The 12,477-nt window shown below is 38.6% G+C and overlaps 2 protein-coding genes across 4 annotated transcripts; one reads left to right on the top strand and one right to left on the bottom strand.

Moving 5' to 3' along the window:
• The first annotated feature begins 1,419 nt into the window (after positions 1-1,419).
• Positions 1,420-3,444, top strand: LOC138055437 (uncharacterized). The gene is made up of 4 exons (XM_068901370.1): positions 1,420-1,446; positions 1,532-1,690; positions 1,767-1,898; positions 2,664-3,444. The coding sequence occupies exons 1-4, from the start codon at positions 1,420-1,422 to the stop codon at positions 3,255-3,257; spliced, it is 912 nt and encodes a 303-aa protein (XP_068757471.1). The 3' UTR covers positions 3,258-3,444.
• A 157-nt stretch (positions 3,445-3,601) lies between these two features.
• Positions 3,602-8,825, bottom strand: LOC138057441 (uncharacterized). 3 transcript variants are annotated; one of them, XM_068903466.1, is made up of 9 exons: positions 8,661-8,730; positions 8,434-8,575; positions 8,152-8,238; positions 7,668-7,757; positions 6,599-7,545; positions 5,851-5,927; positions 5,457-5,588; positions 4,850-5,322; positions 3,602-4,671 (listed from the first exon to the last, which is right to left on the bottom strand). In XM_068903466.1, the coding sequence occupies exons 4-8, from the start codon at positions 7,670-7,672 to the stop codon at positions 5,125-5,127; spliced, it is 1,359 nt and encodes a 452-aa protein (XP_068759567.1). In that variant the 5' UTR covers positions 7,673-7,757; positions 8,152-8,238; positions 8,434-8,575; positions 8,661-8,730; the 3' UTR covers positions 3,602-4,671; positions 4,850-5,124. The 3 variants fall into 3 exon arrangements, with proteins under 3 accessions (XP_068759567.1, XP_068759565.1, XP_068759566.1); XM_068903464.1 differs by having other exon boundaries at positions 8,434-8,825; XM_068903465.1 differs by lacking the exon at positions 3,602-4,671 and having other exon boundaries at positions 4,792-5,322; positions 8,434-8,825.
• Between the last annotated feature and the right edge of the window lie 3,652 nt (positions 8,826-12,477).

The following is a 12,477-nucleotide window of genomic DNA, read 5'->3' as shown; positions in this document are numbered from 1 at the left end:
GACAAGCTTTCAACAAGCAACACATTCAAAACCACCAGTCATTCACTTGAGACGGACACAATTTTAACCTCAGCCTTTGATCAAATTTGATAATAACTATGCCATTATGAGATCAGTTGTTACTTTCTCGTGTCAACAGCTGCACAATGCAGGTCAAAGATTTTTGTTCACGTTAGGACAGACCAGGATGGCCATGCCTCCAATTTTTGTAGTGAATCTAAAGTGTGAACTATTCAGCTTGACAAATTTACTTTGATCAGCTGATGAAAGCAGGAGGTTCAAAAACTGAGACTGGTTGCTATGGCAATGTCATTTGTAGGTCCTTTCTCGTTGTTAAATCTAGAAAGAAAGATCATTTCTTCTCAAGAGCCAGGCAACAATGAATGAGTTACAAACTCTTATTTAATTTTTGCTGTGAGTCCAATTATCTGAATAATCCAATCAGACACCAATTGTCAAAGCACTATCAGTCCACTTCTGTATCACTGTTATTATTATTTTGCACATGAAAGTAGTCTTGTTTGTCCACACAGAATAAACAATCAAAAAGAGATATGTACTCAGAGTGTCCCTTCATATTTCTTTTAAGGGGTGGGAATGAGTGAGCTTGTTATGTTTTCATAGAGTTGGGACAGCAGTAAGGAGTGAGTCAATGATCTGAACCAATTGTTGCAAAAAAAAAATTAATTAAGGCGAGCAAGATTCCATTTTGGCCTGTGAAGGTGACACACAATTCATTCGTGAAACAATATTCACCATGGCTGAGCCTAAAAGTCACATAATTTACACACAGTGTTAGCTTCTTGACATGGGAAAAGAACTGATCATTGAATTTGACTTTGAAGTCATTCATACATGACAAGACTAATGAATTGATTGAAGTTTGACCTAGTGTAGATCTTCACAGTAGCTGGTAGCCTCCTTGCTGTCGTTTTTTGTGTCGGTCCCATTCTTCCTCCCCACAAACGTCTGCTGAACCGAGCTGGGCATGCCATTCCCATTGTGTAAGAATATCCAATCAGGGTCGAGCTATTGTTGCAAGATGGCCAATTGTAAAGCAGCTTACAAAATGTTAGAAATTTATGCGCGAAAACTCTTAAAGGTATTCGATGTTTAAAATGTTGTGTTTATCGGTTCGTATTGGAGGTTAATACACCAAAAAAGCTTGTTAATGGTGACCTTCGATGCTATATATGTGGTAGTACTCCTCCTGTCAAAGAAAGGATAAAAGTATTTGGGAAAACAGCTCACGATCTTCCAAAGTTAATTAAATCCGCACTATCCCTTGACATCAACGTCAACGTCTACTCCGAAAATGACTTGTTTGTGTGTACAAACCCATGTTATAAACGCCTTCTTAAAGGGACAGTGTCATGAGCTGCGCACGCGCGTCGTCACTCGCTCTCGCGCTCTTGGAAAATGTCGGACGCCATTGTGGATTTGCCGGTAAGTGAAAATAATTTACATGTATTTTGCATTCATGACTTTCATGTAAACGAGGTCGCTCAGAATTTTTGTATTTGTTCATTAGGAAGCATCTGCTACTCCTTCAACGGTTTGTAAATGCAAAAGTGCGTGTACTACAAAGCGCAAGGAGAACAGCAACCGAGGATGCCCTTGCAAAGGAAGAAATGTGCTTTGCAGCAATAACTGCAAATGTGGAACAAGGGATAAACCTTGCAGAAACAGAGTATGTTTACAGTCAGAAATTCCCTGAAGTTGCAGGCTGAATTGGCTCTAAATTTTCTTTGCTTTTTGACTTTTAGGAGTTACAGGATAATACATCTCAACCCGCTCAAAGAAGAGTGCGACCTAGACTCGATGGGTTTCGTCTATCGAGTGGCGGCGATGTTCCAAGTGAAGAGCAACAACGCATCAAAGAAAACAATGACGTGAAGGTAATCCATTCTCTCGTCTCTTGTACAATCGGTGCATCTCGAGGGAAGTTGCTTTCGTGTGTACGAATACCTTCTTGCACTGCCACGTGTGTATTGTAAGTGCGAATTTTTTTCCACTGCGGCAACCAAAATCTCGTATATAATCTAGACCTTACTACACTCCAACTCCAGATAAGATCTGGAGAACTCCAGATTCAATCCAACTCCAGATTCAATCTTGTGTGGATAAATTTTGTACAGTGGGCAATTTTTAAATGTAGATACCTATTCTAAAAATTGAAATGTAAATAAGCTTCTTCTTTTACATATATTTATTACTATTTTAATTATTTACTATTTATTTATCTCCTAGTATAGTGTACTCTGTTTTAGGAGCATTTTCATTAAAGCATTTTCATTAAAGACAAAATCATTCCTTACCTTGTGTAAATGAAATATTTTAGATTATGTGCTTGTGTTTCTTGCCTGCCTATCATTATTACTTCTCAGTTATTCTAGGCAGCCAGTGCTCTCCTATTTTATTTTTATTTCTCATAATGTATTTATTTAACTAGGCAAAGTGAGAGAAATAAACTTGTTGTTGTTGTTGTTGTCAAGCCTGTTAGCTTTGTATGTGATAAAAATTTGTGGAAAATGTTTACCCACTAACCCTAACAAGTATTTGGTTTCAATTAAACATAACTTTAAAGTTATTGTTATTATGTTGGCCGGCATCCTTGTGATATAATTCAGCACAGTAATTACATTGCTTTTAAATGGTTTTAGGATTTTATTGCTACTCTTGATGAAGGGATGGTGAGGAAATTGGCTGTACGAAGTCTTCGCAGAGGAGTGGGGAGTATGGATTATATTCACACTCTCCTCATAATGGAGGATGACTTAGATGCAGAGGGCACAAACATGGTTGGGGAGGAAGACACCACCGAAACTGCACTTGCCAGCGCAACAACCACAGCAGTGGCTGAACCATCAGCTGGTGAAGTTGATCCTGGCCCGTCAGGGAGTGCCCCACTGGTCGAGTGGTGTGTATGTAGCCTGTGCAGGCCTATGCCACAAGCAATAGAAAATAAATGCTGCCAGCAAAGAAATTGCATAACAACATCTGCACGCTTTGGCAAATTATGTCTTGATCCTGATGTACTGCAACTGTGCATTCGTAATATGGGAGATATCAGGAATGATAGGGAGGACAACAGCACAAGAGCTTTCCGAAAAGCTGCTTATAGGCAATTTATATTGGCCAGACATGGGCACTTGGGGAGAGGGAACAGACGTGTGTGCCCTTCTTGTGTTGTGTTAAAAATAAGGGCACAGTTCCCATCACTCACTGGGGTTTATATGGGGTATAGGGAGCATTAAATTATTCGTTGGAAGTGGATTTCACTGTTTATTTAGAAGCTACAAGTCTATTCAGTGTTTAAGCAATGAAAACCAGCTGTTATTACATGTACTAGCTCTCATCATATATACACAATTGTTCAACTTCAAGCATTTTATGAAAATTTGTGCAGCTCATCCATAGAAATGCAGAAAAAAAATCAATTGGCCAGTATCCAGTTCTTATTACCTACAGTCCCACACTTATTCCAGTGAGTGACATGACAACCACTTGTACTTCTTTCCATTGAGCAGTTTTTCAGTTCGAATTTTCAGGATGAGTTTCCTTGGTGTATGTAACAGTAGCATGAATTTTTCATTGTTATAGTTCAACAATAATTATCTCTATTTATCTTTGGATTACCAAAATATAGATGCAAATGGTTACTGTATATGAATACATGTAGCTTCAACACAAGATTTTCTCCAGTTTTCTTTGGATTACATGTAAATAGATCCTAGTGACTGCTCTATATTTGAATAAAATAAATTGATAAGTAATGGTGAACTAGGTAGTAAAAATTATTTTACTCCCAGTAGCACAAAATAAAGAAAGAAATTATAATTTTATTCTCTCAGTGAAAGCTGCAACCATTGCCCTGGGAAATTTCTAACTGGTGCTCAAAACAAAACAAAAATTCTTTACTATTTTATATTTGAGAGTAGAAATCTGAAGTCTAATTCGAGTAGTTCCAAATGTGCTCAACGTTGAGCGTGAGTTGCAACTGATTAATGATATACTCTGGGAACAAGTAACTATTGTTGCAATGAATTATAATAATGTACATACAGATGTGAGTTATTTACTCTCATTGAGCACTGTGATCAATAGATGCATTGACACTTTTTTCTTTTAACGTTCAAAGTTGAACACTAGCTTTTTTGTAAAATGATCAACACTTACTTTCTCACCCAGATATGTTACAAATTTGTGAGAATTGAAGGCAAAAATGTTACACTAAATCAACAATTTGATAACATCAACCCTGTGTTTTAATGCTCCATAGGTGAAGTGTTGTTGTCTGTGTCCTCTGGATCATTATCCTTAGAGGGCAGACTAAATCTACTCCTCCTTTGCAACAATTCATTTGAGGATGGGGGAGGGTTAGCAGCAATAGTGGGTGCCAAAAGCCTAGGGTCACTTGCATTGAGTGACACATTACGTGTGACAATATCATTATCTGCCAATCTGCTATGTAAAATTCTAGCTATGAGGAGTGGGATGTACTCATAGGTCTTGAGAGCCTTGACAGTTCTCAAATCCCACTGCTTGGTCCGTTGATTATACTTCCGAGAGGTGATCTCGCTGCCTGACTTATTGGTGGCTGAAGCAAGACCTAGATGGAAGTTCCAGTCCATGGCTGCTAGGTACTTCCTAACCTTGTAAGCCCTGTAACTATACAAGCAAAATAATGATAATTTTAGCTAAGTGTCTTCCTAGTCGTGAAAGGAGACATCTCATGCACCTTACAGTTCAATTTTATGGAAACAACATGTTATAATCTAACATTGTTCCTATTTTTGTCAACCAGACATGACAATTATACATAACATACTATGGACTATGGACATACCTAAAGGGTGTTCTCTTTGGTGTGTACACTAGTGACAGGCTGTTGGCACATTCGATGTTGCCTGTGTGTCTGAGAAAAGTAAGAAAACAAATGGAAATGCAGCCAGCTTAAAATTTTATGGTGTGCTAGTTATACCAATGTGACATTTACCAAGGTAGCTTACTTTGAGTGAAACAATTGTGAAATACAACTGTACATGTATCTTATCTGCACGATTAATTGTTGAAACGGATTCATTATTTATTACAAAGTTTTGCCCTAAAGTAAGTAATGTGTTACCTGAACCTCACATAGTATTTGAAACTTTCAAGTAACTCCGGGTTTAAAATTATCTTTTGCAACTCTGCATAGTCATTGTCACGCCTATCAAACCAAGGTAGACTGGGGTTATGGACCTGGTCTTCGTGGTCGCATTTCCCAGACAACCAGACATGTGAATCACACACATGGTGTAGGAGGCCAATCCACTTATCCTTGTAGGAAAAAAATGAAATAAACAATCAATACATCATTAAAAGTATTAAACTGAACTGGCAACTCAAAGTTCATAGAATGAATGCAATAGACCAAACTGTAGACTGATCATAAGATAATGGGAGTTACTTACTTTCATCACCTTTAAAGCCTCTTCATCAGATGTGGATTCTGACTGCTTACACACACAGCAGCAATACCAGAAGTGCTTGATGATAGCATCTGACCAGGCTTTTATTTTACTCATGGACTTGGCTTGTCCTATCTGACAAAGTGCAATAATATTATGTAATTGAATTTATATGTTATCCAAACAACATTAGAGAAATTGTATAACCCACAGTAATCATTTAGGTTCTTGATGAAATTGGGTCTGTGCAAGTACACTGTAAAATGTTGAACCTTCTTGCACCCCTCCCAAAGAGAAGCACTACAGTCACAGCTGTAGGGTATGACAATAATCCCTTCTTTTTTGTTTACATCAAGCTGTAAACTCGGTGATTTTACTGCAAATGCATACGGAGTACCTTGGCCAAGCATTTCCTGATGCTCTTGGACTTGTGCCAAACATCAAGGCTATGAAAGACTTCCCCAAACTCATTTGCTGTGTGAAAATAGCAACGTAAAAAATTAAGATAGGATTCTTACAAATTTTGCTACGTGCATCAAATTCTCATTTTTGCATCGATAATAATAGTAATTATCAATTACTCACCGAAGTGGAGGTAAATATCCACCACTTTCACCGACACTGAGGTGAATAATTGTTTTAGTATATACCACACAGGCTGAATAACTAGCAGCCCAAAGAGTAACTTTCTTTGTGACAACATGCCGACAAAAGTCCTTTTGTTTTTCTTCGGCTGCTCGGAGGTGAATACTACTTGCCTAATCACCTCCAAGCTAGCCAATCAGTACGTGCGAAAAGCACTATTCACGTGTGTGGTATATACTACTACTACTACTACTACTACTACTACTACTACTACTACTACTACTACTAATAATAATAATAATAACAACAACACTAACAAAAATAACAATACTAACAGTAATAGTAACAATAATACTAATAATAAAAGCTACCAATTATACTAATAGGTATAGCATATTTGATCTGCCTGTTTGATCTATCTCTGCCTGACAAACAAGATACTGGTAAAGTGTGTCTGTTACTAGAATAGTCAGTCTATTTATAAAACATTACATTACTCTATATTTTCTGTTTTGACTTACAACACAAGTAAGGATATCACAACAATAATGTTGACTTACCAATAAGCTTTTTAATGGAAGATGATGCATCAGTTGCCAACTCAACGACATTAAGTACATTTTTAAGCCTGGATAATGCATTTTTCAAAGCGTCCTTTTCCATGTTTGTAGATGCAAGGCCCACGTGACGCTTGTCCCTCACCTCAATTTCTAGGATGTAACTTGAGGTTATTTCCATCAGGAAATAACATAGGTTCTTGGCACTGAACCCAGGAGAGTCACATTGTCCATCTCCACCCACAACTACCTCAGAACCAGCAAACTCCTTCACCAACTCTTCACGCATCCAGGACCACCACTCCTCAACTGCTGGAAACAAATATAGTCGCTGCATACGATAGAAAGTTGAAGATGACAGAAAGGACAGGCCCATGAAGTCAGCCATTCGACTGACTTTGCTGAAATTGTTGCCTGACAGAAGGATTGCTGCTGCAGCCTGTAAGTTGTTGCTAAACATGCCATTTAACTCCTCAGATGAGGCAAACCTGAAGGTGTGTCCATCCTTGCACCATGTATTTACAACAAGTGTTGTTCCCACAAAGTGATGTTTGACCTGTAGGGCTTTGTCACAGTCAGGTGTCTTACAACTTCCCTCAAACAACTTTAGAAAAAGGTCTAGGGAGCAGATAAACTTTCTCTCTCTGGCAAGTTTAACCTCTTTACGAAACTTGAAGAGGTCTTCACCTCTGCTTAGTTTGCGGTGAGGCCCACATTCTGGTCTATCCTCCACGCATGGAACATCTGGTCTGTCCTCCACACATGGAACATCTGGTCTGTCATCCACACATGAAACATCTGGTCTGTCATCCACACATGAAACATCTGGTCTATCCTCCACACATGGAATATCTTCTGTAGGCATCTCAACATCAGATTCCTCCACAAGAGTGCCCACATCTTCCATCAAACTTTCATCATCAGACGAATTGCTTTCAATGAAATTCAGACTGAAAGAGATCAAAAAAATAAATGTTACCTTAAAAAGTAAATAACAATTAATGAACAAAAGGTAGGGAAAAAATAATGGGAAGGTGTTTCAATTTTCACATTAAAATCTACATGTACTTACTCCATTTCCTCAGACTCAGCACCACTATCATCTGAAATGGAGTCATCAGCATTCAACTGTTGGATGGCAGAATTATATAGCTTCTTGTATCTGAACAAAACAAAACATTAACATGACTGTAGTCGTATTCAAACATTTTACTAAACAGTCAGTTTCTTCAATTAAGAAGATCTGTCCCCTCATTCAGCATCTCTTCCTGTATGATACATGTATAAAAGGTAAAACCAAACCCCAGAACTAGTTGTGATCTGGTGGACACTATTTGAGAAGGCTGTTATCATAAAACAATTCCAAAGGTAGGGATATCTATATAATGCTGTAACAAATTTTAAGCATTGTTTCTTGCAGTTACTAATAAACTGTTTTTACATGTACTTCATGTGCAAGAGATAATATAAATTCAAAATATATTATCAACATAAAAACATGGGTAACTGACTTGTTCTGTAAACTATTCAAAGTGCACTTCAACTTTATTTCATACCTCACAATTTCAGAAGAACTGTCTTCTGACTCCTCTGCTGATCCCTCATCGTCAGTAAAAAGTGAAGAGTTCAATTTCAAATTGGAACTGAAGACAGAAGTGAAATGAAATGTTATGGAATGAAATGAGTGCGACAGTCATGAAACTGTTTGTGTTTTGGCATGCACCCAGATAAACCAAACTCGTACTTGTATGTATACAATTTACAACACAGTACACACACAGACGGTAAGATATTAAAATAATAGTAAATTGATAGTAAGAACAAAAACACACGTTTACTTTTCATGAGGTGTGGTAAGGTTGTTAGCAGTGCTTCCATCGAGGGAACATTTGACTGGACTTTGTTCTTGACAACCAACGATCGGTGATTCAACAATACATGGCTCAACCGAAGGCTTCACAGGAGTTGAGGTCGGTGGCCCTGTAAAAGACACAATTTTTCTAAGTCCAAGCAGATGATGAATAAAATTGCTGCTCGTATGAAATAATACATTGACTACTCGCACCTTCAATTTCCACACCGACATCGACATGTTTTCGCGTCACATGAGAGATCGAACTAGAAAGGACGTCTACGCTTGATTCATCTCTGCAAACAAACGAGAGAAATCAAGTGGTAGTTCTTTTCTTCACTGGAAGGTAAATTAATCAACAGGAACACAGAAACGGAACTTACCTCCTACGAAATTCCAATGACAACAAATGCGCTGCGAAGGCGCTGTCAGTACAGGCTTCGTATCCTGCGTTAAATTTTGCCTGAAGCCACGATTTAAAAATGTTATTTTCAAGGTAAATACGTTTGTGACATCTCTCCCACTCCTTCTTCGCCTCTTTTGAATCGCGAAATATCCGCTTTCGACCTGAATTTTTCCTTTTTCCTCCGTGACCGCCGCCACCACCACTAGTCGACGCCATCTTGAAGTTGGCGACTGCACAAATTGAAAAATTCCGCCGGAACTTTTCAAGATTCGATCGGAAGCTCACGCATGCGCAGCACATGACCCTGTCCCTTTAAACTTGAGAAGTTAGAGAAAAACATCTTTGACTTGAAACAAGAACTCACGAGCAGTTTTGATGGTAACGTGGAGACAGCCAGGGTGAAAAGATTACGAAAAGATTCAGACACTGTTCCAGAGTGTTCAACGACAGCTCAGAACAAGCTTAGTCCTGGGGTGTCAAGATGTTTGTTTCTCCAGCACCTACCACTTGTACTTCTTTTACTTACAATCCAAACAGAGCATTCCAGAAGCTGTACCATGTAGTCTACAATGCGTTTGGGCATTTAAAGGATCCTGGTATCGGGGTATCTACTCCTGATTTGTCCTCGCTTCGTCCTTTGTTAACTTCAACACCGATAAGTAAGCCGGGCAATAACAATGTTCGTACTGAGACGAAGGTAAAAGTTATCGTCAATTACCCGTCGAGGATGGCTAGTAAGACGCTTGAACCTTGCTATGAGGCTCTTGGAAAAGCCTTAGTTCACGGTCCTCCAGAAAGACTCGCAAGTGCTGTTGTAAAATGTGAACCTGTGGTGCACATAGTAATCAAACATGTTTTACGAAAAGTATTGACGGAAGTGAACGATTTATGTTCATGGAAAAATCCATCCTTATTACGGACAGCTTCCAAAGAAGATTTAAAGAAGTTTAGTATGGAGGCTATGTACCACGAGTGGAAGGAAAGGGCGCCGATTTTTTTTTATTTTAGTGTGCTGTAGAAATGCACAATTTAGGCTGCCCATGCTTTTATTTGATCTACACAGTGGTTTACTGAGGAAATTAAAATCTGACAAATTATGCAAATTAATTGATGTCAACCCTGGGATTATTAAATGTACAATGACATAGTTTTTCACTGAAAACATTTCCATTGCTAAAGTACACAGTATGATAATTGTTTTGTTACTCAAATGCACTATTTCCAAAATTAGAAACAAAATTTGTCATATTCGAGGAGCAGGGCTGGCTCACACGCTGAGGAAAAAATAAATTATGTTGAAACAGTCAGATTTTCTAGAGCACTTACTGCTGCTTGTGGGATATTCTCAGTGTCCACTGAGTTACCAAGGGAGTCATTCTCTGAGTCATCTAGTAATGACATAGCTCTTCATCATCCATTAGTCTGTCCCAGTCTCCAAGCCATGTGTCACTTTCTTCGTCTTTATCTTCGATATTTTCATACATGGTAATTTCAGTGGCACAGTCACCAAAAATTGAGCTGATACTTTCCATTATTTTAAAGCATGTTGTTTGTGCCAGATTTCAACATTTGATATAACATCTTCTAAAGTAAATATCTTGCTACAATTTTCAAGAACCTGATAAATCTGCTGGTTTGAGAATCTAAGCATGAATTGTAGGTTAGTTAGAGTTGGAAGCTGACCACCAGGTGATTTGCTAATGACTTGACGTACAAGGTATCTATGGTAAGATGACAACTTTGAAAACAGGGCATTTTTTTGTTGCACCGAAATTATTCTTGTACGATCAGTACTGGGTGGATTTTGTCCTGTTTGGTTGGCACAACCTGGGAACATGGTCAGTTTTCTACACTCATTACTGTTACAGTAACAGTTCTTGGCACAGTTGTCACAGCATAAGTGTTTTGGGTCAGGGCAGTTGACATGTTTGCAATTGTCAAACTGACACATAAGAGTTTTCCTACGGCATTCTTCGGATTTAACATATTGCTTTATGTCTTTCTCACCATGATTGAGAAGTAGCCCTTGATAAATAATGTGGGCAACAGTCTGTTTGCCATCCCTTCCACCTCGACCGGTCTCCTGTATATTCCTCTATATTTTTTGATGGCCCAAATGTATAACTGTACCGTGTACTCCTCTACTATCCACACCCATGCCAAAGGCAATAGTGGCTACAAGGACACGAAGCTCTGAGTCGTGCTCTTTAAAGCTTGTAGCACAGCCTCTTTGTTGGCATCAGGGGTACATGAATGCCGCATCTCTAAAAGAACTCTTTTTCGAACTCCTATTTCACCAGCATACATACCATCCCCCAGCATACCCTTAAGTATGGCATAAAGCAAAGAACACTGTTTTATTGTCTGGCAGTATATTATTGTTCTAATGAATGAAGGGGTAGTTTCTAAAGAAACTGTGGTGCTGCGTCGGTGGGGAAGTAGTACACAAAAATTTGGTTTATCAACGGAGTTGATAATGTAAATTGGCCACCGTACAGAGATTCTAAAAGCTGACGTTTCGAGCGTTAGCCCTTTGTCAGAGCAAATCAAATGCGCACGCTCACGATGCAAAACTTGTCTTTTCATTGTTAACACTAGCAAGATATCGGGACCTAAGCGATCTGTTAAGATCACCGATCGTTTCACATGTACCTCCTCAAATGTCATTTATTGCATAACCTGTACGTTATGCAATAAATTATACATTGGTGAGACAGGTAGACGACTAGGTGACCGATTCCGCGAACACCTTCGCGATGTTGAGAAGAATGACAAAGATGCATCTAAGCCAGTCGCTCGCCATTTTTATCTGCCTAACCACTCCAAAAAACACATGGCTATCTGCGGCCTTTCCCTACATCTAGGTACGACGGAAAACCGCAAGAATCTGGAACAAAAATTCATCTTTCAAATCGGCACCCTTAATCCTCACGGTATTAACGAATGCTTTTCATTTAACTAATATATTCCTATTCTTCACGTTGCCATGTTACCACCAATAGCGTAGCTCCTACTCTACTATAAAAACTACACGTAACCCATAATCCCTCGATTCGCTCTGACGAAGGGCTAACGCTCGAAACGTCCGCTTTTAGAATCTCTGTACGGTGGCCAATTTACATTATCAACTCCGTTGATAAAACCAAATTTTTATGTCCCCATTAACAACAGCTAGATTCACTCAAAAACTATGTCCCCATTAAAAGGACACACCATGGTGGGCAAAACGACTTTATTAGCTAAAATTCTACTTCATAGACACAAAATATTACACGCCACTGTTAAAACGAAAATGGTGAATGGAAACAAGACACTTCCTTGGACAATATTCATTATTTTAAGGGATCTGCATGGCAATCGCGACTTTTCGACACTCTAGAAAAAGAAGCCGATGTGAACTTTTACTCTACTTTCCCTACTAAACGACAAATCGAAGAACTGGTACAAAATAATAAAAACGAACAACAACCATATTAATATTTGATGATTGGATGAACCAACTCTACAAGAGCGATGATATGATTGGTATTTTGACCAAAATGGTACATCATTTAAATCTATTAGTATTTATCACACAACAAGCGCTCTACCCTCGTTTGATAAATGCCACGGCATTACGATCTC

Source organism: Montipora capricornis, chromosome 7 (genome assembly GCF_036669925.1).
Source record: "Montipora capricornis isolate CH-2021 chromosome 7, ASM3666992v2, whole genome shotgun sequence".
Classification (NCBI taxonomy): domain Eukaryota; kingdom Metazoa; phylum Cnidaria; class Anthozoa; order Scleractinia; family Acroporidae; genus Montipora; species Montipora capricornis.
The sequence above is the reverse complement of the archived record's forward strand: the minus strand, read 5'-3'. Positions and strand labels throughout refer to the sequence as shown.